The sequence below is a fragment of the Medicago sativa genome, chromosome 1 (genome assembly GCF_051527215.1).
Source record: "Medicago sativa cultivar Bolivia chromosome 1, Bolivia_mono, whole genome shotgun sequence".
NCBI classification, from domain to species: domain Eukaryota; kingdom Viridiplantae; phylum Streptophyta; class Magnoliopsida; order Fabales; family Fabaceae; genus Medicago; species Medicago sativa.
The window spans coordinates 56,271,464-56,298,924 of record NC_140749.1 but is presented as its reverse complement, the minus strand read 5'-3'; the positions used below and the strand labels follow the sequence as shown (position 1 = coordinate 56,298,924).

At 33.1% G+C, this 27,461-nt stretch overlaps 1 protein-coding gene across 2 annotated transcripts; it reads left to right on the top strand.

Moving 5' to 3' along the window:
- The first annotated feature begins 11,349 nt into the window (after positions 1-11,349).
- Positions 11,350-17,893, top strand: LOC146955602 (protein NRT1/ PTR FAMILY 1.2-like). Of its 2 annotated transcripts, XM_085722298.1 has the most exons (5): positions 11,350-11,591; positions 15,076-15,293; positions 16,119-16,639; positions 16,715-16,980; positions 17,125-17,893. In XM_085722298.1, exons 1-5 carry the CDS (start codon positions 11,429-11,431, stop codon positions 17,532-17,534), a joined length of 1,578 nt encoding a protein of 525 aa, XP_085578424.1. In that variant the 5' UTR covers positions 11,350-11,428; the 3' UTR covers positions 17,535-17,893. The 2 variants fall into 2 exon arrangements, with proteins under 2 accessions (XP_085578424.1, XP_085578423.1); XM_085722297.1 differs by having other exon boundaries at positions 16,715-17,893.
- Positions 17,894-27,461: the final 9,568 nt, after the last annotated feature.

Genomic DNA, 27,461 nt, shown 5'->3' with positions numbered 1-27,461 from the left:
GGCATGCTCTGTAGACTCCAGTTTGTTTGTCTTGCATTCATAATCAAAATGTTGCATGGCATTCATGTTTTTGAAAATGTGAGAAGCGTATTTTTATGTCCAAAAACAGTGCAAATGTTAATATTTAAGTATCTTCGTCCCGTCAAATCAAAGACTTCGTCTCTTGACTCTCCGAACAAAGAGACTTAAATAGGGGCAGCTGTTATACCCTAATTTTGGACCTAAAAATACTTGTTCAAAATTTCCTTTCATCTTTGATATATGTCTATTACTCCTATTGCCAATTTACTATTGTTTACACTGACATTTTACTCTGCTTTATCTCTCAACTTACTTTACAATTCTTTTCAACTGTGTATTTGTCCATGTTTTCTTGCATTTCAAGTCATCCAAAAAACATCTTTCTTGCATTTTAAGTCATTTGAATTTGTCTCTGATCAATTGCATCTTTCTCTGCATCTTATTTCAATATTAATTGCAAAATTCATGAAAAAGGGTATTTTAGTCATTTCCTGTATTCAAACTCATTTTAGTCCTTGAAAATTGTTTGAGTCCTTTCAAATAGTTTGAATAAGTCTTTGTTTCCATTCTATGTCAAAATCCATTTCAAATATTTCATTGGAAGTCATTTTGAGTCAGTTTAGCCCCTAGGGGCATTTTAGTCCTTTCATGTGTTAAAACTCTGTTTAATTTCTAAAAATTTGTCTCTGAGTCTTTTCAACTTGTCTGAATAAGCTCTTGCTTTAATGTCATGGTAAAATCCATTTTTAAATTTTAAATTGCATCTGAGTCATTTTGAGTCGTTTTGGTCCCCAGGGGCATTTTGGTCATTTCACATGAAATTTTGGCAGAGAGAGGTTACTTTAAAGTACCTCATTTAAGTAGTTGGTTCGTTTTAGTCCATTTTGTGTCTTTTATTGGTTTCACTTTACGTTTATTCCAAATTACATTTTTTAAATTCAATTTTTATTAAGTTTTTGCACTTTAGTCCTTTTCCTATTTTTTTTACTTTAATTTTTTTTTCTAATTTGCATTTTGGTCCTCCAAGTCAAACTTTTATCTTTTAGTTCTTTTTTTGGTCAATTGCATTTCAGTCCCCAAAAATTTTAACGATTGCAGAATGGTCCTTTTTTGTCCAGGTTATTTTTCTAGTCTTTTTTTATTTTTGCAGGTCAGTCCCTTAAATTCTCAAAATTGCAAAAAGGCCCCAAAGGCCAGAAATAGTCCAAGGCCGAGCCATTTCAGTCCAAACACATGTGTCAACATCCCATTGGTTATTAAGTCCACATGTCAGCCTATATAAGGCTGTGTCATCAATGCAATAGTACACAGAGCCATTCACCTTTTGCCAACTCACCAAAACACAGTTACGATCCTCTCTTTCCACGCGCTACACGCGCCACCCTAACAGAACCCTAACAAACTTTCTTCGCCACTAAAACCACCGTAACAAACGCAAATTCACACCAATTCATCACAGATTCTTATCAACTTCACCATACGAAGCTCAAATTCAACAACTACGTAGCAAAAAACAGTTTGAATTAAAAGTGATTTTGTTTCGTAGTTCTCAGAGATTCGAAGCGAATCTTCATCATCGAACAAAAGCCTCTGCAATTCCAACACTGAATCATCCAAAGGACGAACCAGTGTGATCACAGAGACGAAGAGGTGAGAAGAAGGGGAATCGAAGAAAGAACCAGCGAAATCACAGAGACGAAGAGTGAGAAGACGAAGAAACTTCGATTTATTTTCGAAGTTTCGATCAAAATATACCTCAGAGACGAAGAAGAAGCTTCAACATCTTTCTCCTCTTTCTTTTGGCTCGAATCTCCAGTTTCCAACAGGTATATTCAAAGAACCTTCTCGTTTTTCACTTTAAATCATCATCGAAAGTTCGTAATCAAAAATAAACGGTGAAACTGAATAGATCAACAAGCGTTAAGACTCGTTCTTTCGAAAAAGTTTGAAAAAGATTGAAAAAGTTCAAAGTCGAAACCCTAACATGTAGATCTAGGATGATTCACCGTTTATTTCGTAAAATCAAGTTCAGATTCATAATCAGTATGAAAAATAGCACAGGTTAGGGTTTAGATCCAAACAGATCGGAGAGATTTGAGTGTCGCCGGAATCTGGAATTCACGGCGGTGACAATGAAGATTCCGACGAATCTTCATCGTCTCCAGCCGTTTCATTCCAGAAACCGGCGGTGGAGGATGAACATTGAAGAAGAGAGAAGTGAGAGCTTCTCTCACTAGAAAGAGAGAAGAGAGAGAAAGACGAGTGAAGAATGAGCTGGACCGGTCTCCAGGCATTTATATAAGCCTTTGGACCGGTCTGGTTCAATTGGTTCGTTCCCCTGACCGTTGGATCTAGGTTTGATCCATCTGGATCAATCCAACGGTCCCTGAAGCTTCCTGAGGATCCAGGATCCATGTGTGTGTGGGTTGGGCCTGTGGTTGTACTGGATTTCGTCCTTGCATGCTTTTTTGTGCTATTTGAGTACTGCTTTTTAATATTTGCACCCCTGTTTCATCAAAAAAATCCTTTAAAAATTCCTAAAATTTTTGTTCAAGGTTTTCTTGTTATTTGCAATAATTTTTGATATGTTTTACATGTTAATCTTGCTGAAAAATATATGAAAATAATTTGTTTCTCATTAATTCAATTTTTTTCTTCCATTTCTTGAAAAAATCTTGTCAAAACTTCTAAAAATTTTGTGAATTCTTTTATAACCTTGCTTGATGTTTAATTTTGGTCTTTTATGATGTTATGACACATAAAGTTGGACAAAAAAATAATAATGGGTTGTGTATTGCCTTATCTTTTGAATTTTAGGTTAAGAATTTGTGAAAAATGCTTAGTTTTTGATTCCAATTTTTAGTGCATGCTTGTGAGTTGGGATGTGGGGATTGGGGATTGATTTGCCACTGTTTGAATGTGTTTCTTATTGTATATGAATAGGTGTGGTTGATTGCTTGCTTTACAAGTCATGTAAATATTTGTGTGTAAAAGAAAAGTGCAAAATAGGCCTAGAATGTTCCATAATTGCTTGGCTTGATACTTTGCTCTAATCCTCATTGTTAAAGCTGAAATGAAACTTTTAAAGATTGATTGAAATGTGAGGGTTATGAGTTATGTATTGGTTTTGCATTTGTGGTCAAGTTTTAGGCATGTTTTGCCTTTGTTTTTGGTGTATCTTGGAATCTTGTGATGTTTACTTGCTTGAATTTTCTTACCATATTACATATTGTGCTACTAACCCTTTCATTACATGCTTCATTCACTTCATAAACATCCCCATCTCATCTCATATTCACCTTTATTTTCTTGCAATTTAATTTTTTTTGCCAAGAACTAGAATGTAAAGACTTAGGAATTTTGTATTTTATTTCATGCAATTTTAAATTCTTGCAAGACCATAGAATGTAAACTAGGGCATGATGTAAAGGACTATGGACTCTAATGATGTACACCGACACAAGCACCGACACATGCACACACATCACATAGATATTTTAGATGTATGCTTAGGATATGCATGTTTAGATGTATGTTTAGGATTGAATGTTTAGATGAATGCCTAGGATTTACACTTAGAAAAATCATTTTCCAAAAACAACTTGAACAACATCACTCAAATCTTTTTTCATAATAAACCTTGGGATCCAAAATCCCATTGTATTCTCTTTTATTTTCTTAATCAAAATTTCAATGAATTTTAATCGTACTTGACCCTTTTTTCAAAATAACTAATCAAATCTCACTTTTTTCCTTAAATCTCATGCCTTTAAGGCCTCTCAATCTCCATTCTTCAAAATTCCAATTTTCAAACTTAAAATCAACCAACAAAAACAAAAATATTTTTTGGAAGAGAACTACGATGGATTTGATCCCTTAAACGGGTACGTAGGCAAGGAATCAAAATTCCTTCAATTCAAATAAAATAAAAATTCAAACGCTTTCTTCTCCCTCCAATTCTTCACTTAGAAAACTCTTAGGCTTAATGTCACTCTTTCAAATAGCATTTAAAAATAAAGCGCGCGCGTAGAAAGTAAAGACGGTTCCTATAGGATACTATAGTCGTTACGGGTGCCTAACACCTTCCCGTAGCGAAAACAACTCCCGGACCTCGATTCTCAAGGGTTTTGCTTATTTTTTCCCTTCCCAAGAAAAAATGAGATATCAACGGTTAAAAAGGTTCAAACTTAATCAATGTTTGACACCCGAAAACCAAGATAAAACATGTGTCTTCATCAAAATTTTTGCCATATGTGTAAATGATATTTTTAAAAAACAAAAAATGAATTTTTTTAAAAAGAGTCACGTGAGGGCTAACAACAACAGTGTTTCATAAAGGTTTTAGATTTTGAAGTGCAGGAATTAGGAATTATTTCTTCATCTTGTTCAAGTTTGTGTTCATCTTCAAGTTTCCATTTCATAAACCGAGGCAACAAGCTTCTTTGCTAAACAAGTGGGAAGAGAAAGACGAGTGAGTCATCACCAAAAAATGAATTTCTTCTTTCCAACAAACTCAATCCCCAATTTCATCTCTATCATCTTCTTCTCCACGTTAATCTACTCTGTTCCATTATTATTACATTCCATCACAACACAGTTTCATCTCCAGTTCCATGGATTTATTATCCAACAAATCAAATCCCCAATTTCATCTTTATCCCTAATTATCAAACCCAATCGCACCACAACTCCAAATTTATTCCATCGTTTGATTCTGAAAACGCAGCAACATACAAAACCTTCGTCCATTCGTTGCTGGTGGATTTCGTATTGCGATTTTCGGTTTTACGAGCTGCACTTGGACGATTTCGTTTCAAGTGATTCTGAGTCGTTTTGGATTCGGGGGCGAATTTTATTTTGAATTCAGGCTCATTTTTTTACCATTCAAGTTGAATTTGGGTTCCTTGCTCTTCTATTGTTACGAGAAAGAATCCCAAATCTGGGTTCAATCTTTTTTTTTTATTATTATAGTTTAACCACTTTTTAATAATTTTAATTGTTATGATTTATTTTGTTTTTTAAAAATATCATTTACACACATGGCAAAAATTAAATGAAGACACGTCATCAAAATCAGACACATCATCAGAAAGGGGGAAAAAGATAGGGTGCAAAATCGCACGTTTAAAAATATGGGGTGCAAAATCGCACAATTGGTAAAATATAGGGGGATAAGTGCAATTAAGCCTATAATTTTTAAGTAGGTTCAATGTGGACTTTTGTAATTATGGATTTTTTAATTTCAAATTGAATAATAAGGATCTGAATTCTTTTTTATTTTAAAATTATATCTCTGATTAGTGTTACATGTCTATTTGGTGATACAATATTTTTCAATACCGTAGCTTTTTTCAGCCATAAATTTCGATTTTGTTGCATTTTATATCAAATTAGTTCAGCTTATAAGACCCGTGCGGTGCACGGGTCGACAATCTAGTGAATATATATTTAACTTTGTGAAGCCTAATTTTATAGAGATTAAACCTATTTAACCCTTAAATTTAATTTATAACATTAAATAAAGTTAATTTTTCTTCACCTAAAAAAAAAAAACTTTGTATTTGGCCCCCAATAAAATGGACACTAGCTTCCCCACTTGCATGTGAGCTAATCAATGAATGGAGCCATTGCGTAAAACGTGAGCTAATTAATGAATGGAGCCAAGGTTGAGAAAAACGACAAATCCAACGGTTGAGCTAATTATGAAATATGCAAAAGATAAAAAGACACATATTACAAAAGATGTATAATGAATTAGAGAAAGTGATAAATTACCTTTTATTAGGTATTAGTGTAATCACCATTGCCATACTTATGTAGTTGTGAGTGGGAGTGGTTATGGTGCATAAGCCAAACTTATGCACCATGCATAAGTCCTGACCGGATCCAGCCCATTAACACCAGCCCAACCGAAAATTGCTTTCTCCACCACAGAAATTGCTTTCTACATCTAGAGCAAAACAAAACAAAATTTGACCAATTTCCATCTCTCTCTTTCTTCCAACACATGCTGGGACAGTATCAACATAACCTCAAAGATAAATATTAAATCTGAACCATATTAATTCTTACATAAACTTCAAAACAATTTTATTTAATTACATTTTTGGAGACGAACGATACATAATAGGAATCAAGCACAATTTTATAATAACTTCCTTGACAATGATCAATTAAATGCTGGGTTTGTTCTCACATGTGTTGCTTGCCCTCGTTCGGACCTTGTTATTCACACAAGGAGAAAGAACTAGTTCCATAAACATGACATTTGTGCGTATTAAATTAATGTTTTTATGGGATTGCTACTAGCTTAATTAATTCTATCTTTAGTTATGTCATGTTTTGATTTTGTTTACGTTTTCGTGAAGAATGAGTTAGCTACACTAATTATTTACTTCTTTCATTTGTAATAGTAAAATAAGTGAGAATTCGAAGTTGTAGTTATAGCATCTTTCGTTTTTCTTTGTCTTCCCTCTTTGCCACGGTTGAATAAGAATATCGATGTTGGTTGTAAAGTACAATTTTTTTTTCCAGCATAGATTTTGGCATTAGTTGAACCAACAACATTAGAAATCTCAAAATGGTTTTCACAATTATTTGTCTATGTGAAAACAAAAGATCAAATGTAATAAATATTTAAACCATTATTCACTAACTTCAGGGTATGGATTACTAAAACCATAAGTATGGTTTAATGGTTTTGATAGTCTTGTTTGTGAAACCAAAATAATTGTGTAATGGTTTTTAATGAAATTATTATTGATACTTGGTTTTAAATAATGATTAAGATGTTATACACTGAAATTATTACTGAAACCATAAGTATGGTTTAATGGTTTTGATATGGTTTAATGTTACGAATCAAATTTTAATCTATGTCAAAACCATTTTGTTGTGGAAATGGTTTCTGTGAGTTGTACTCCAAAACCATTAGATGTACTCAATGGTTTCCAGCAGGTGAAACCAAAATTATTACTGAAACCATAATTATGGTTTAACGGTTTTGATAGTTTTTTATGTGAAACCAAAATAATTGTATAATGGTTTAAATGACAGTCACCAATCACAGTCCACAAACACCTTTTTCTTTCTCTTTCCAATTCTTATGAATCAAACACAAAAAAAAATCACAAAAATATCTCATGAACACTCAACAATGTTTCATGAACTCTCATCCATTACTAAAAAAATTATTGAACATTGAAGAGAAAGGAATATTGAAACTCATCGTTTTGCATCGGTGGAGATGAAAAATTGCATAATCCATCTCTAAGACACGTCGTGGAATTATGCAATTTGGTTCAACTCAATTACACGTGTTTGAAGTATTTGCGAAAGTTCAAACTTCAAAGTGCTTTGTGAAGAATTATACGTTCCTAAAGAGCAATTTTCAACTCACTCAACTCAACCCATGAACACACACCTCACATGTTAATAAGTTGATGTGGCCCAATTGGGTTAGTGAGAACAAGCAAAAGGGATGGAACCATAGAAAATATTACTTCACATGTTAATAAAAGATTCTTTCTCATCATTCATAGAAAATATTACGTTGCGAATGAAACACCAACACTGCATTCATGGCCAAATTCATCATTCAGAATCAGAGATAAAAAACTATTTTAAATAAAAACAACTATTGGCGACATAGTGATATATCTATTTCTGTAGTTGAATTGAACAGATCGATGTTTAGTCTAATTAATTACTGAAGAAGAGAGAAAGAAAGAACGTAGAAGAGAAGAAGAAGAGAGAAACGCGTAAACAGATCTGAAGGAGGAGAGAGAAAGAAATGGCATCAGATTAGAACACGTGTCCCTTGATCTGACGGCTGTGATATGTTTGAGCTGAAGCACAAGATTATAACACCTGTCCTTGATCTAACGGTTCTGATTTGCTTATGCACCATGCATAAGGAAATCCTTATGCATAATAACTTTTGCCGTTGTGAGTGGCGAAAGTAGAATTATTTAGAAAATATAATTAAAAAAAAATGAGAAGATAATATTCACTTGGAGAGTTCTTGCCGACATACAATCAAGGGCCGGCCTATTAACAATGTGACATTGTCTTTCAAAGTTTTAATTTTACAATTTTTATAATAAAAGATTCGATATGCCTCTTGTTTAGCCACCAAACAGACCTTATAAGGTTCCCTCGAAAAAGAAAAAAAACAGACAATTTGATGAAGAGAGTAATAAATAAAACTCATTTATCATTAGTATAAAATAGTAAACTATGGGGCGTAGCGTAAGCCCTCTTTTACTACCAAAAAAAATAAAATAGTAAACTATGATGTCGATACGTCTCAAATTAAGTATAATTTTTTTTCTCTATGTCAAATTATTTAGTTTGTTTATACTCTTAATACAAAATTTATTACTCCCCCGTCCTAGATTACCAGAGTCAAAAGCTCATTTCACATGTATTAATAAAAATGTATAAATGAAGGAGAGAGAAAAATAGTTTTAAGTGTTTTTTTAAGTATTGGTGCATTCTCCACTATCATAAATGTAAAGTGGAATATATTGAATTGAGAGTGATGAAATTAGTATTAATTAGAGTTATAAAAGGAAAAAAATAATTAATATTGTATTAGAAAGTGAAATGATTCAGTTATTTTGAGACACTTTATTTTTTTACAATTGGCTGAGTTATCATGTGAGAGAGGGAGTATTCTTTTCAACTACTGAATTCCTCCTTTTTGATACACACGTTGCTCAAAACCAAACGACTAGTGGAGAGAAACAAACCTGCTTCCACGCCTCAAAAGCAACGACAACACAACTTTTCTAGTACATACAGCAAAAAAGCCACGCCAAACAAACTGCCACACACAAGCAAATCAACAAACAGCACCAAGGAGAAGAAAAAAATAACACCGAACAGCATAAAAATTAGAGTTGCACTTGGGTGATATGAGGTGCCAATGTCGACCAACCACAATGTCAGAAGTGTATAATATGACAAAAAATCATAGCTTTTTTCTCTCTCATTTACAACTATTTTTTGTCATTTTATATACTTGTGACATTGTGGTTGATCAATGTCATATGACATTGGCACCTCAATGTCACCCAAGTATTTTCCAACAATTACCGCCTCTAAAGCACGATACTCCAAAAGTGGTGAAGTACATGTACAAAGTACGCGTACGGTATTCTATATGTATCGAATCATATTCATTTTTACTTAGTTGATTTATTATAATGGATATGACAAAAACATACCGACCATAAAAAAAAGGGTTAATTATGTTTCTAGTCCCTATAAAATAGCGACCTTGTAAGTTTAGTCCTTACTTAATTTTAATAGCATTTTTAGTCCCTATAAAAAAAATTTACTTATAATTTTAGTCCCTGCTAAAACAAAGTTTGATTAATTATCCTTAAACTCTTAAATTTTTGAACGATTTTTTTGAGACAAGATTAGAACACTATGAAAGGTTCGTTTACTAAAATTTAGAATTTTCAGACATGAAATGAATTAAATATGAATTTTTTAAAACGACAAAAGTTAAAGATAAAAAGTAATAAAATCTGGATGTAGAAATCAAATTTTGCGATAAATTTTTGCGGAGGAACTTTTAGTAATGTTCTAAACATGTCTGCAAAAAATTGTTCAAAAATTTAAGAGTTTAAGCATAAATTAAACAAATTTGAATTGAGTAGGGACTAATACTCAGGGCAAAAAAACAAAATTAGGGACTAAAAATGCTATTAAAATTAAGTAAGGACTAAACTTACAAGGTCGCTATTTTATAGGGACTAGAAACATAATTAACCCTAAAAAAATAGAAGAAATTATTTTGATTTTTTTTTCTTTCAATTCACTCTTTTGCTTTTGATAAAAATAGTGGAGGAGATGAACAAAAATAAATAAATCTATGAAACGACATATTGATAAAAATATTTTTTTTTGAACAAACAAAAATGGAATATATTAACACCGAAAATGTAATTGTTTCAGCACAAGGTATGCCATGACAATCACAGAAAGAAACACAGTCTAGTCAGTGTTACAAGACAGGTAGTCGATACCCATACATATGAGCGGGTTCGACCACCAATTATGAAACCAAAACTAAAATCAACATTACTAGCTTTCAGCCACCACAAGGAATATGATTTTTACTTTATCTAAAATATGCGGTAGAGAGCTTTGTTTATTTCTGAAAACTCTATCATTCCGCTCATTCCACAAAATCCAAACACACAGAAGCCAAATTAGATGGAAAAAAGAACGCCGCGCTCTCAAACCACTTGCATAATTAATAAATTGCAAGAAATGGTCTGTTATAAACTGAGTCTCGACCCCAACAACACCAAGCCAAGCTCGCACCACCGGCCACAACGCACCAATGTAAGGACAAGACATAAATAGATGATTCAGATCCTTGACATGCCCACACCCATCAATGCATGACCGCACCTCCAAAGATAAGACCTCACGACTTGCCAAATTTTGTTTAGTAGGTAACCGGTCCCTCAGCAAACGCCAAACAAATATAGAAACTTTCAAAGGTACCTGTTTATGCCAAATCAACTCCATATTTTGATGTAACATGGGTTGTTCCTGCGATGTCAGCATGTCATACACACCACAAACCGTATACCCACCTATTTGATCCGGTAACCAAAGCCACTTGTCAGAAGATTAAAATGTAACCATATTGATAAAAATGTAATTAAACACATGATTAAAATACGAATAAAGTTATACTATTTTTTATTATAATTGATTTTCCCCCCTAAGCTTAGAGCAACAATGGTAGTAATTTACTTGTAAATTTTTTTTTTAATGTTTTATATTAACGTACTAGTGTCTTAATTTTTCTAGATTTGTTGTATTATGTATTGATATCCATACTCCTACCAGGTATCGTACTCATACCTATGTGTCATAGTTAACCGCACAACAGTAGAACATCGCCAAACAATTCAACTATCGTATTTTCATTTATTGTATCTCAATTACCGAATCACTTTACTTGATTAATTATAATTAATAAAGATGTTTTAATAACCTCTCAAACAAAGGATGTTTTAATAAATAAAATATAGTTTACCATCAAAATAAACACCAATAATCATTTCTCAATAATCTGTAAAAAATAAAAATAAAAATAAAAAATACATCTAATTTTAAACATTAGGGAGTAAGAAATGGGGTGCCATATATGCAGATATATTTAATAAAGACATTTAATTTGATAGGGAGAGTATTAAATATGACTGAGAGAGTACGTAACAAAATGCACACCATATATATGCACTTTTAGCTAAGATGTGATGGATATATATATATGAACACGCAAAGTGATTGTCCAAACTATTGCATTTCACAAGCACTCACATAGTCACATATCCTTATTCTAATTAATCTGAGTGCATCTTCCATTGCTACTATGACTATGTCTATATATGTTCCATTGCAACAAGAAGATCCAGATGATGAATATCCCAATCAAAAAGTGGACAAGGAAGCTCAATATTCAGGTGATGCTGATGAAATGGTTTCTCAACCACAAAGAAGCAAGGGTGGTCTTATCACTATGCCTTTCATCATTGGTATGTTATCTATCTATCTATCTATTCTGCAAAAAAGAATTTTCCCACCAGCCTTTCATCATTGGTATGTTATCTATCTATCTATCTATTCTGCAAAAAAGAATTTTCCCACCAGACCGACAAAATATTCTATGTTTTTTTTCTTTTTTTGAGAGGAAATATTCTATGTTTTATTTCATGTTTATTTTAAAGTTATAATAACATTTTTATTAATTGTTTGATATACGTGTTCTTTTATGTCTGGTTAATTAACTATTGAAATTTTTCGGTTGGTATATATCTTTATCAATGATTTTTTTTTTGACAAACCTTTATCAATGATTTTCGATCGTTGAATGCTTGAGAGAGAGTGAGAGTAGAGTGAGCTATGAGCTATATTGTTAAATCATGGATGGGTAGTGTATGTGTGGTGTTGTATCATGAATACTGGATAGTGTTAGTTGTGGGACCAATTACAACAAATAACTAAAACTAAACGTGTCAAACTACTAAATTGCCATGTTTCAACAAACGACTCAAGTTTACACCTCCTCTTTAGCAAAAAAAAAAAGTTCACATCTCCTCTTTTTGATTGAGAATTATATTTATTTGATGCAAATATTTTTTTTATTACTGTTTACTTTTTTTTTTGGTACATACTCCATTGTTTACTTTAATTAACTAAATCTTAATTTCCCCAGAAATCAGAATCTTAAGGCAATTTATTGCTAGAGAGTTATTGTTATAACTTTTCATTAACTAAATCAGAAAAAGGGATGCCCGATCAGAAAAAGGGATCTTTAACCAACTTGTAAATGGGTTTGAGTTTTAGTCTTGACTTCTTGTAGTTTCAACTTGATTAGAAAATTTATTGTTGCCCAATCCGGAGTAGAAGAAACAAGACTCTTTAATATGAGATGACGGAGGGACTTGGCGTCGTTGGCGACATGAAGGTGCTTGCTTGTGTAGAGAAAGGGCATGCGAAGAGTTAAGATTTCAATTGAATCTAAACCGTTAATTTGGATTGAAGGGTTATGATTTGATCCTCTCATCTCTCACTATAAGATAGTCCTCTCACAGTCTCACTTGATATATCCTTTATATACGATCAAAACGAAGCAAGTGTGAAAATTATTCTGAGCCACCTAAGTTTTACACGATCAAAACGCTGAAAAGTGGTCTTAATATTTTTAGTAAATTTTGATAAAATACCATTTTTATTTTTCATTAAAAGTGGTAAAGATACATGATACAGATTAATATATCATTGTTCATAATAACACATCAAAATGGTAAACCTCTTAATTGTGAAATTTTTTTTTTCTGTCCCTATCACCAAAAAAAAAAATGATATGTCTGCCCCTAGTTGAAAATTATTGTTGTAAATGCCCTTGTTCTTCTTTTAACTTGGTGAGCATCTCATTTTTTCAACCATCCTCTGCAAGCTTGCAGACTTTCTCTGTACAACTCTGTGTGTTCCTAATTTAAGTTGGCGAGCATGAATTATTTAAGGTTTTTTCTTGTTCTTATTTTTTTTTTCCATGTTCCATATCTAAAATGGCGAGCATGGGTGATACAACATTATTTTAAGTTTTTTACCATGGTTGTTAATTTAATTGGCGAGCATGCTACATATATAAATAAAAAGCCGCCACCTTTAAATAAGGAAATTTTTTTTTTTTAAAAAAAAAAGAAGTAATGCTCGCCATTCCAAAATAAGAACATGAAAAAAACTTAAAAAAAATAATGCTCGCCATCTTGTTTGAAGAATTGGCAGAATGTTCAGAGAAAAGCCTGCGCACTTGCAGAGATTGCAGGAAAAATAGCTATGCTCGCCAATTCAACTGAAGAACGAGGGCATTTTGATCAATTGTTTTCAAGTAGGGGCAGACATATCATTTTTTTGGGTGATAGGGGCAGAAAAAAAAAATTTCCCTTAATTGTCACCACCCTAACATGCTAGATTAGGGTGATTTATCACTTGCCAACTTATTTTGAATAAGATATAAATTCTCTACTTTTAGTAGATTATGTTTCCATTCATGTCATAATTGTTGCTACTATTTCAGACCAGGGATAAATTACATCTACTTTTCCAACTCAAAATTAGCATGTAGGATTTATAAAAATTAAGTGTTCTCGTTTGAGAGTTAGAAAGTGATTACTCAATTGACTTTTGATCCATTTGGCAATAGAGAAAAGTTCAAAATTAGGTATGAGTTTGAGCAGTAGTGACTAATCCAGAAATTTTCAGTAGTGGTAGCAGTATGTACATATAAATTTCAAACAATACATATTTACAATTTTTTTGTGAGTTCTCTTATTTCTAAATAAGATATAAATTCTCTATTTTGACGGTTATTGATGAAATCTCTTCTTTGCTTTTGATAAATGAAATCACTTGGGAAGAAAATGTCTTTAATATAACGTGTATATATTATCAGTAATTTAATTCTTAGTGAAATGTTAGTTTTAGTGAGGAGATGCTATTTCATGGGAAAGAATTGATCACGAGCGGTTCGTGAATTTCCTTGAACCGTTGGATTTGGTATTTGATGGAATACATGGGGGTTAAATAGTAAAGAGGTGGAGGGGAGATAAGTAACAGGCAAGCATCGTGATTTGTCGGGATAAAAAAATTCGCTGGAAGTAGCAATTCCGTTTAGTGAGATACCATACACTATTGATAATTAATACTACACATATATAAGCCTATAATTGTTGGACTGTTGGTGGAGAACCACTGCAGAACCTGGTCCATAGGAAGGGAAGGGTACCAAGAAAATATAAAACAAAGTGGGGGCACAAGGTTGCACAAGTGCCAACGTTTATCCGTCCCTGAGTTTGAGTGAGAGAATCGACAAATGTTTTTCCAATCATGATATCAAGGTGGACATTACTCTTTTTGAAGGAAAACTCCAATCTAATGAGATTGATGATTGGTTGCAATTTTTGAAAGAATATTTTTTTTTAATTTTTTCTGGTTACAACTGTTGAAAAAAATATTTGAGTACAAGAATATAGCGAAAGAGATAAAGGTGAAAGTCGTTGTTGTGAAATTAAAGAAGCATGTTTCTATTTAGTGAGAGAACCTTAAAAAGATGCGAGCACGTGAAGGTAAGAGCAAGATCAAGAATTAGAAGAAAATGCGTCTAGAACTAACTAACAAGTTCTTGCCTTCTCACTATGACTTTATTCAACTTCGAATTCTTTATCAAAAGAACTTGATTGTAGAAGAATACACCCAATAATATGATAAGTTAATGATGAAGTGTGACATTCATGTAACATACAATCACCTAAAAGCTTTTTTACCTTGGAGAATTAAACAATGATATTCCTCATCATGAATATTTTACTTTTTGTTGATTATTGCACAAGATCTTCACTAGTTATACTTATTTTTCTCGTTCACATCAAAGATAATACTTGAATTTTTGTTTACATTTAATGAGCTGAATTTTGTTGTATAATAATAAGGTTTTGTTGATGTGATTGTTTGCAGCAAATGAGGCACTTGGCAATACTGCAAGCTTAGGAATTTTGCCCAACATGATATTGTATTTGATGGGACCTTTCAAGCTTCATCTTGGAGAAGCTAATCAAATACTCCTCTTATCTGCTGCAGCCAGCAAGTTCATGCCTGTGGTTGGTGCTTTTGTTGCAGATTCATATCTCGGTCGATTCTTAAGTGTTGGATTAGGTTCTGCTGTCAGTTTCCTGGTATGTCTATATATTGAAATTCAATCAAATTTGTTATATATTCAATCAATACTTTGAACCTTGGTTTTAAATTACAGTTGCGGTCGTTGCGATTGTGATAATTACGGTTGATGTTAACTGCATTGCAACTGCTGGCAACTGCTGTGGCGTAAAATAATTTAAAATTTTCACAAACTATATAGTGTGACATGGGTGCCAATAAACTATTTACCTATGAAGCCTGAATACAAAACACAAACATTGGACACGACACAAACACTGACACGTTGACATTGCTAATAATTTAAGAAAATCACATAATTTTGTGTAATTACATGTGTCGGCGTCGTGTCAGTGTCAGACACGTGTCCAACACCGGGACACGCCTAACCCGAGGAGTGTATGTGCTTCTTAGCTATTTACCCACCATAGCAATCTTAGTTCACCTTGTAAATAGGGATTGAGGGGGTGCTTTAGATACACAATTGAAAGACTACAAACATAAGTTTTTTCATTGGATAATAAGTAGATTGAGATTTGATGTCTGAAGTTTTAGTTTTTATTTTTGGGAAGATTTGAACGAACATGGCCGAAATTGTGTGATGCTTATCCTGATGCAGTTACAGTGTGGTTATACACGTACGTAGAGGCTAGCAGTTACAATGTGGCCGAAGTTCACACCGCAGTTGCGGTGTGATGCCATCATAGAGGCTAGCGCATCAGCAATATTTCAACCGCAATTGCGGATACAGACCACAATTTGAAATCATATGCCCTGAGCTGAACCTCATGATGAAATAAGAAAAGTTGGTAACAAATTATCCTTATTCTTATTCGTTGTTACAGGGAATGGGATTGTTGTGGTTAACAGCAATGATCAAACCAACGGAAGGCGATCAATCACCAACATCATGGGAAATGGCAATGTTAATATCTGCCTTTAGTCTCATGTCAATTGCAGGTGCTGGTGTTTCATGTTCCATGGCATTTGGTGCAGACCAAGTAAATATAAAAGATAACCCTAATAACAATAGGGTCTTGGAAATGTTTTTCAACTGGTATTATGCTTTTGCAAGTATCTCTGCGATAATAGCTCTCACTGTAATAGTATATATCCAAGATCATTTTGGTTGGAAAATTGGTTTTGGAGTTCCAACAGCACTCATGTTTTTATCCACACTGTTATTCTTTCTTGCTTCTCCTCTTTATGTAAAGATTCAAAAAAGAACCAACTTGTTCGCTAGTTTTGCGCAAGTAATCGTTGCTTCCTATAACAACAGAAAACTTCCATTACCGCCTAAAAATTCACCTCAATTTTACCATCACAACAAGGACTCAAATCTCGTGGTTCCAACTGATAAACTAAGGTAGGTTTTTCTTTTTATCATTTGCATATTCCATAAATTTTGGTGAAATATTCGGAACTAACTTTTATATCTCAGGTTTCTGAACAAAGCTTGTGTTATTAAGGAATTTGAACAAGATATAGCATGTGATGGTTCAAGAATAAACCCCTGGAATCTATGCACAGTAGATCAAGTAGAAGAATTAAAAGCCATTGTGAGAGTTATTCCATTATGGTCTAGTGGGATCATGATGACCCTTAGCATTGGAGGCTCATTTTCATTGCTTCAAGCTAAAACCTTGAACAGACATATCACCTCCAACTTTGAAGTTCCAGCGGGATCTTTGAGCGTTATCAATATAGGTACGGTAATTATATGGATAGTTTTCTATGACCGCGTTCTTATTCCTTTAGCATCGAAGATAAGAGGGAAACCAGTTACGATCAGTGCAAAGAAAAGAATGGGAATTGGTTTGTTTTTATCTTTTCTCTACTCGGTAAATGCAGCGATTTTTGAGACTATAAGGAGAAGAAATGCGAACGATGGAGTTTTGGAAATGTCGGCATTGTGGCTTGCACCTCAACTTTGTCTGGCTGGTATATCAGAAGCAGTCAATTTCATAGGCCAAAATGAGTTTTATTACACAGAGTTTCCAAGTACTATGTCTAGTGTTGCTGCTTCGCTTTCTGGATTAGGAATGGCTGCAGGAAGCTTGGTGTCTTCTTTGTTGTTCAGCATTGTAGAAAACACTACTTCAAGAGGAGGAAATGATGGGTGGATTTCTGATGATATTAACAAGGGTCATTTTGACAAGTACTCTTGGCTTATAGCTGGAGTTAGTGCTCTTAATATACTCTATTATCTAGTTTGCAGTTGGGCTTATGGACCTGCAGTTGAAGAGTTAACTAAGGATTAATGAGGTTGACTCAAGATATGGAAGGCTTTGCGGAGATAAAGATGATGAAGTCTAAAAAATTGTGTGGTTGATACATATATTGAACTTCAGACATATGGTTATACTGCAAAAATTCTTAATAGGAAATGCTCATGATTCACATTGAAATTGAATAGCCATATTCGTTTTTGTCACAATTGAGTAGGCTTGGTGCACAGCCAGAAAGAGAGAATTCATATGGGACACTATAAGTATATAAAGATAAAATGCATGTTGTAGTAAGAATTAAGGACAAAATTGATTATCAAGTATGTGAAATAATTGTCTGTGTGTTCCGAGTATCTTAAATTATCAATTATAACAAAGATATTTATAGTGTATATTTTTTTGCTACAATTATTTATTTTAACACAGATTTATTTTAAAGAAAGATTCAAATGAGAATTTGTTTGAATAGCGTATCATAAAAAATCATTTTTAGTATTTGACTTTTTTTGGATAATAAAATTTGAAAACATTATTAAAATGGGAAGCTATTTTGAATAGTTTCTCACAAAAATCTAACCTCCAGGGTATCATCCAATCCCCAGAATTTGTTTGAATAGCGTATCATAAAAAATCATTTTTAGTATTTGACTTTTTTTGGATAATAAAATTTGAAAACATTATTAAAATGGGAAGCTATTTTGAATAGTTTCTCACAAAAGTCTAACCTCCAGGGTATCATCCAATCCCCAGAATTTGTTTGAATAGCGTATCATAAAAAATCATTTAGTATTTGACTTTTTTTGGATAATAAAATTTGAAAACATTATTAAAATGGGAAGCTATTTTGAATAGTTTCTTGAATAGTTTCTCACAAAAGTCTAACCTCCAGGGTATCATCCAATCCCCACATTGTAATCCATAACCCGGCTTTGATACCATGTTAAATAAGCTTGAATCTTATCCTAAAAGCTAGCTCAAAGGATGAGGATACTCAAACATATTTATACACTCAACAGTCCAGGAACATGTGCGATGTGGGACTAGTAACAAACTACAAAAAACATCAACAATGTAATCAAACAAAAAGATTACAAGGTTATCTTAGATAAGGGTTCCGTCGTTAGAGACCGGGTTGCACGAAGTCACGTTGTTGTGCATAGAGAAGGGGTCTTTTTCAATATAAAATGTTAATAAGTTAATCACTTTAATTTCTTAACTCTTTTAATCCCTTATTTAATCCATCATTTAGCTCAAGCAAATGAGCTACCCCCCTCCCCCCGAGAAGGGGTGTAGCACAAAGAAGAGTCATGTCAGAGATGAGATCGCGCATAGAGAAGTGTCGTACACATGGAAGGACAACTTGAAAAGGCGCTGACATACACTAGATGTCGTATATAATGTCGTATATATAAAGATAAAATGTTGTAATAAGAATCAAGTACCAAATTGATCATCAAGCATGTGAAGAAATTGTCAATGCTTCGAGTATCTTAAATTATCAATTATAACAGATTTTTATAGTATATCATTTTTTTGCTATAATTATTTTAACACGGATTTACTTTAAAGAAAGATTCAAATGAGAATTTGTTTGTTTGAATAGCCCATCATAAAAAATAATTATTAGCTTTTGAGATGACATTTTTTGGATAATAAAATTTAAAAACATGATTAAAATTTACTTAGATGTCGTAGCCGCTATAATCCAATTACTCAAAATATACTGTACTAGTAAACCAAATCACTTTCAAATATCAAACACACCCGATACAAACTGCTAAAATAAAGCAAAGCAAAATAACAAGGAAATCATAAAATCACCAGCAATGTTATTAGATCTGGAATCGGATTATGATGGGGTAAGAAAAACATGATCTTGAGTAATGATAGTTGGTGGTTATAAGGGGCAATTCATCATCAAAGAGGAATATGTTTTCCACGTCCATCAGCTATGTTCTCGATCTAGATCTTTGATGGAGTAGCAATACAAAGAAGTACCATATCCAAAGCTTGCTTCTTGCTAATAACATTAACAACAAATCTAGTGTTAATTAAAGTTATGCGATAACATATAGATTTCATTTCATATATTCAAACAAATTAAAACACAATTGCCACACCACAAAAATGTGTATCTATAACTATAAGACTAATTTTTTTATCAATTAATCACCATAATTGCCAGAAGAGATCGATTGAAATTGATTTGCATATGCTATGATTTATAAAACAAATTAAGTCTCCATTGAACATGTTATATATAGCAGATCAAATAAATAAACTTCAATGCAACACAGTGAATAAGAGCACCAATATTTGACTAAAAATACGAACTTTATTATATCAATTAATTCATGAAACAAGGTGAACAAAAAAGATTACAAAGATGATACACCCTGCCACTTGATAACATGATTAGACCATGAAATTATGCATCAATATTGGGCGAGGAATCACCCAAGACCAGGCACCATTTCTGCTACCAGCTGGAAATTTTACAGCATTTGGGCCAAACTTGAATGTCATTGATACTGAAGCACTATCAGTCAACATATACCCCAACAAAATCACCCCAATTTGCACCGATCCTCGATCTCTTTCAGCACCAAGTCCGATAGCAATATCACTGTCGTTGCTGATCCCAGGGGGTACTGTTACCCCAGCGCTAGTCATAGTCACACTATCAGGCGTTTGGGTAAACGGCGACAAAATTGTTCTGCCAAGAAAAATATCATCTTTTCCTGACCACCAAACAATGACCTCAACGTCTCTGTAAGAAACGAGTTGTTGATCGTAGTTGGGAGCATGGAAAAATAATGTTAAATTCAATGTGGCCGTTAAATCAACGGCTTCAGTATTGAGAGATGTTACAGTGATAGAGTCGAGATGAACAAGAGGGGTGTTGAGTTGAAAGGGGGTTATAAATAGGCTAAGAAAAGCAAAGGTCTGTAAGGCCGAAGAAAATGCAAAGGAGCATGGTGCAGAGAGTGAAGAAAATGGCCTTCACTTCGGAAGTGACGGAAGAAACGGTGTCAAACATGATGGATATGGATTTTGCAATGAAGGAAGCCATGGATGTGCAAATCTTGTTACTTGAAGCTGATGTGAAGAAGTGAACTAAAAGTGTTGTTATAAATAGACGGAGAAAGGTGCATGAAAGTGCGTGTTTTTGTTCTTACTAGATAGAGTGTGTGAAGTTGCACCTCACAACACTAAGGATAAAGATTGGTAGACACCCTTAATATGTATACACCTTTGTATCACTCTGTAAAATTTTAGTTTCCTAAATATATGGTCTGTGTGACCACATTTTTTCAGTTGCGTGACCACTATTTAGAAGCTGAAAAATGTTGTCATGCAACAAAATGCACGTGACCACTATTTTTACACTTAGTTAACCAAATAAATTTTGGAAAACTAGTGGTCACGCAACTAAAAAAATATGATCACACAGACCATATATTTGGTTAACTGAAATTTTTTTGAGTGGTACAAAATGGTGTACACATTAAGGGTTTCTACCTATCATTGCTCCAACACTAAATATAATTCACACGTTTGATTTGCTTAAAAAAAAGCGTCATCCTACAAGTGTCTTAAGATACTCCCTCCGGTCACTATTATAAGCAAATTTTGACTTTTTAGATTCATTCAATAAATGAGGTATGTGGTCTATATTGTAGACTACATACATCATTTATTGAATGAATCCAAAAAGTAGAAATTTGCTTATAATAGTGACCGGAGGGAGTACTTGTTAAGAATTTAAAATTAGAAATGATTGATGAAATTTAGCTAAAAAAAGTTACTTTTTGTAGTTTCAATAAGTTGAGTGCACAATTTCCAAAATAAAGTTTTCATTTTATATGTACTCCCTCCGTCTCACAATAATTGTCTCTTTAGCATTTTTTATTTTTCTCAAAATAATTGTCACTTTACAATACCAATGCAGCATTTATTATGTTTTTCCACTATTATACCCTTATTTATTGAATTTCATCCAACTTAACTACTCTACTAACTACATTTAATAAGGGTATTTCAGTAAATGCCACTAATTTTACCATTGAAATCAACACAACTAATCATTTCCTTAATTATCGTGCACAAACCTTAAACGACTAATATTGTGAGACGGAGGGAGTACTTCTTAACAAGTGCAACACTTGATGGTATTTCCCAGAAAATAAAAACAAAACAACTTTATCATAAAAGTTTGTGCGCGATGTTATGTTTTTGTTGTGTTGCTATATTTTGTGTTGTTTTATTCATTATTTGAATTTTAGCTCATCAAATGAACCCTTATACATAGTCACACAATTTAATAATGTGTTTATTTTTTTAAAATCAATTTAAATGTACTCATGCTCTTTATTCTTTTTTAAGTTTTTTTTAAGAGACAACATTTTTTTAAATGTCGTTTTGGAATATAACGTTCAAATCAAAGAAAAGAAATTTTGTAGTATTTTTTTTTTATTATACTCTTATTTTAGTCTATCAATAAATATTTAATTTTTTAACACACAGTATCTCTTTCCAATAAATTTCATGTTTGTTCTCTACAGAGTATTCTGATTACTCTCACTCTCGAACAAATTTTTATCTTTTTGCTCACACGCAACTTTATATATCTTCCATAATAAACAGTTGTCAATAATCTAAATATTGTTTGTAAAGCAAACTAAAATATATTCCAACTTCATGGACATGCACGGATCTAGGAAGAGTAAATTGGGGGCAACTGCCCCCATTACTCTTCCGGTTATATTTGTTAAATTTTTGAAATTTTAATGATTGCTCCCTCTTAAAATAATAGATTGCCCCCATTAGATGAAAATTTATACCATAAAAAAGAGTTTCGCTCATTAATTTTATGAAACCAAATGTGTAGATGCATTTGAGATGAAATTTTGAATAATTTCTACCATATTTTTTAAATATAAAGACACGTAAAGAATAATTTTAATTTGTAGATGTTGACGAGTCTTTAATTTTTCTAATATATAATAGGATAGTGTTTAAAATCTCAAGGATTTTGCTGAATAATAATGATTGTATTATCATATCACTTTTACATTGCTAAAAAATTTCTATAAATATCTATCATATAAAACCTTGCCCCCACAAGTCAACATTTCTAGATCCGTCCCTGTTCATGGAGTCTTTTATTTTTTCAGCAAAATTGTTTTTGTTTTTATTTTTCACTTGATATTTTAACAATGTTTATCATCTTGTTTATAGAATTTAATCTCTTCATGGAACTATTATTATATGTAACAAATATTTGTTTAAAAGAAGTTTAAATAATAAAGCTTGAAGAAGAAGCATACGATGTACTCTTGGTAAATGCAGCGATTTTTGAGACTATAAGGAGAAGAAATGCGAACGATGGAGTTTTGGAAATGTCGGCATTGTGGCTTGCACCTCAACTTTGTCTGGCTGGTATATCTGAAGCTGTCAATTTCATAGGCCAAAATGAGTTTTATTATACAGAGTTTCCAAGTACTATGTCTAGTGTTGCTGCTTCGCTTTCTGGATTGGGAATGGCTGCAGGAAGCTTGGTCTCTTCTTTATTGTTCAGCATTGTAGAAAACACTACTTCAAGAGGAGGAAAAGATGGGTGGATTTCTGATGATATTAACAAGGGTCATTTTGACAAGTACTCTTGGCTTATAGCTGGAGTTAGTGCTCTTAATATACTCTATTATCTAGTTTGCAGTCTAAAAAGTTATGTGGTTGATACATATATTGAACTTCAGACATATTGTTATACTGCAAAAATGCTTAATAGGAAATGATCATGATTAATATTGAAATTGAATAGCCATATTTGTTTTCGTCGCAAATGAGTAGGCTTGATGGCAGAGTCAGACAAATATAAGAAAAGATTTACTTTTTCCTCAAAAAAATACTCCCTCCGGTCTCAAATATAAGAAAAGATTCATTTTTTAGGTTCATTGAATAATTAATGTATTTGCTTTACAATGTAGACTAGATACATTAACTACTCAATGAACCTAAAAAAGGAATTTTTTCTTATATTTGAGACCGGAGGGAGTAATTGTCTATGCGTTCGACTATAACAAAGATTTACTTTTTCCTAAAAAAAAAAAAAAAAAACAAAGATTTACTCTAAAGAAAGATTCAAATGAGAATTTGTTTGTTTGAATAGCTTATCATAAAAAATCATTTTTAACTTTTGACACGACATTTTTTGGATAATAAAATTTTTAAAAACATGATTAAAATGAAAAGTTATTCGTAAAACGTCAACTTCATTTTCTTTATAATAAAATTTTTAAAAAAATAAAATTTTTAAAAACATGATTAAAATGAAAAGTTATTCGTAAAACGTCAACTTCAAGGAAACGATTTATGTTAATAGGATTGAATCTCATCCTCAAAGCTAACTCAAAGGATGAAGATACTTAAACATATTTATACACTCAATAGCCTGGGAACCTGAGCGATGTGGGACTATAGCAACAAACTACAAACATCTTCAACAATGTAATCGAGCAAAAAGATTATAAGTTATCTTAGATAAGGGTTGCGTCGTTGGAGACTGGGTCGCGCCAAGTCAAGTTGTCATGCATAGAGAAGGGGTCTTTATTAAATATATAAAATGCTAATAAGTTAATTACTTTAATTTCTTAACTCTTTAAATCCCTTATTTAACCCATTATTTAGTTCAAGCAAGTGAGCTACCCCCGAGAAGGGGTCTAGCCGTTGGACAAAGAATTGCACACAAAGAAGAGTCGTGTTAGAGATGAAATCATGCATAGAGAAGTGTCGTACGCATGGAATGGCAATTTGAAAAGGCGCTGATGTACACTAGATGTCGTAGAGAATGGAAGAGCAGAGATTGAGAAAGGCTAGGGTTCAGTTATTTTTTTTGTTAGACAATTTACTTGTAAGGCCAAGTGGATGCTGAATTTGGCTAAAGCCGCTGGAATCCTATTACTCAAAATACTGTACTAGTAGACCAAGTCATTTTCAAACACCATACACACCTGATACAAACTACTGAAAAAAAAAAAGCAAAGCAAAATAACAAGGAAATCATAAAATCACCAACACTGACATTAGATCTCAAATCGGATAACGATAGGGTAAACAAAACATGATCTTGAGTGATGATTATCGATTTGGTAGCACAATAGGGAGATATATCGTGGTTAAGGGGTAATTCATCATGAAAGAGGAATATGTTTTCGACGTCCATCAGCTATGTTCTTGATCTAGATCTTTGATGGAGTAGCAAGAATCCATAATCACAACGATAGAAGTGGGAACAGATCATGATGAAATGGTCAAGAAGCGAAATTAAAAATGTGATGGAACCTATTGTAATCTTGCGTCTTATGCTTTGAAAAGTTATATAAATATAGTTTAATTTAACAATATTATTTTGCAGCCTAGTGTTTCTAACAGGTGGATTTGACACCCTGACATAGAAGGGGGTTATACGGTTTGTGGAGCATATCATCTTCTCACTTCACAGGCTACTCATGTTGTACGTTACCGTGGATTTTATATGGCATAAACAGATACCATTGAAGGTCTCTATTCTTGCTTGGCGGTTGTTGCGGAATAGGTTGCCGACAAAAGAAAATCTATTGAATCGTGGCATTATTTCGACCGAGGCAAACATGTGCGTGATAGGTTGTGGCAAGGTGGAGTCTGCAGTGCATTTGTTTCTTCACTGTGACATTTTCGGGACTCTGTGGCAGCATGTCAGGTTATGGATTGGCGTGTCAGGAGCGGAACCACATAGCATTCGGGATCATTTCATTCAGTTTACTCACTACCTAGGTGGTTCGAAGGCGAGACGCTCTTTTCTTCAACTAATATGGCTTCTTTGTGTTTGACTGGGTTGGAATGAACGTAATAATAGGATGTTCAATAATGTCCAAACACCCATTATATCTCTTATAAAAAAGTTAAACATAATTCTTATTGGTGGTTGAAGGCAAATAAGACCTCTTTTGTTTATGGTTCTCAGCGATGGTGGTCGGACCCTCCGTTATGTTTAGGTATCGACTGACCGTTTTTTGTAAATATGACAGATTGTTTTTTGGAGTGACCTTTTTTAGTACACCTTGTGCTAAAGAGGTTCCACTGTCGTCGGTAATATATTACATTTTTGATTCTTAAAAAAAAAAAATTTAAATAAAAAAATAGGTGACCCTCTGATCTATTTTATAAAGATACAATACAAGAGGTACGATATCCAAATCTTGCTTCTTCGTAATAACATTAACAACAAATCCAGTGTTAATTAAAGTTATGCGATAACATATAGATTTCATTGCATATATTCAAACAAATTAAAACACACATGCCACACCACAAAAATGTGTATCTATGATTATAAGAATAATCTTTTTCATTAATTAATCACCATAATTGCCAGAAGAGATCGATTGAAATTGATTTGCATATGCTATGATTTATAAAACCAATTAAGTCTCCATTGAACATGGTATATATAGCAGATCAAATAAATAAACTTCAATACAACACAGTGAATAAAAGCACCAATATTTGACTCAAAATACGAACTTTATTATATTAATTAATTCATGAAACAAGGTGAACAAAAAAGATTACAAAGATGATACACCCTGCCACTTGATAACATTAGACCATGAAATTATGCATCAATATTGGGCGAGGAATCACCCAAGACCAGGCACCATTTCTGCTACCAGCTGGAAATTTTACAGCATTTGGGCCAAACTTGAATGTCATTGATACTGAAGCACTATCAGTCAACATATACCCCAACAAAATCACCCCAATTTGCACCGATCCTCGATCTCTTTCAGCACCAAGTCCGATAGCAATATCACTGTCGTTGCTGATCCCAGGGGGTACCGTTACCCCAGCGCTAATCATAGTCACACTATCAGGCGCTTGGGTAAATGGTGACAAGATTGTTCTGCCAAGAAAAACATCATCTTTTCCTGACCACCAAACGATGACCTCAACGTCTCTGTAAGAAACGATTTGATGATCGTAGTTGGGAGCACGGAAAAATAATGTTAAATTCAATGTAGCCGTTAAATCAACGGCTTCAGTATTGAGGGATGTTACGGTGATAGAGTCGAGATGAACAAGGGGGGTGTTGAGCTGAAATGGGGTTATAAATAGGCTAAGAAAAGCAAGGTTTGTAAGGCCAAAGAAAATGCAAAGGAACATGGTGCAGAGAGTGAAGAAAATGGCCTTCACTTCGGAAGTGACTGAAGAAACGGTGTCAAACATGATGCATATGGATTTTGCAATGAAGGAAGCCATGGATGTGCAAATCTTGTTACTTGAAGGTGATGTGAAGAAGTGAACTAAAAGTGTTGTTATAAATAGAGGGAGAAAGGTGCATGAAAGTGCGTGTTTTTGTTATTACTAGAGTGTGTGAGGTTGCTCCTCTCAACACTAAGAATAAAGATTGGTAGACACCCTTAATATGTACACACATTTGTATCACTCTTTAAAATTTTAGTTTACCAAATATATGGTCTATGTGACCACATTTTTTCAGTTGCGTGACCACATTTTTTCAGTTGCGTGACCACTATTTAGAAGCTGAAAAATGTGGTCATGCAACTAAATGCGCGTGACCACTATTTTTCCACTTAGTTAATCAAATAAATTCTGGAAAACTAGTGATCACGCAACTAAAAAAATTTGATCACACAAACCATACATTTGGTTAACTGACATTTTTCAGAGTGATATAAAATGGTGTACACATTAAGGGTGTCTAACTATCATTGCTCCAACACTAAATATAATTCACACGTTTGATTTGAAAAAAAAAGAAAGCGTCATGCTAACAAGTGTCTTAAGGTACTACCTCCGTCCCTAATTATAGGGCCCTTTTAAAAAAATAACGGGAATTAAGATAGTGGATATTTGTATTAAATATGTTTGTAATTACTATTGTTTTTACAATTTTAT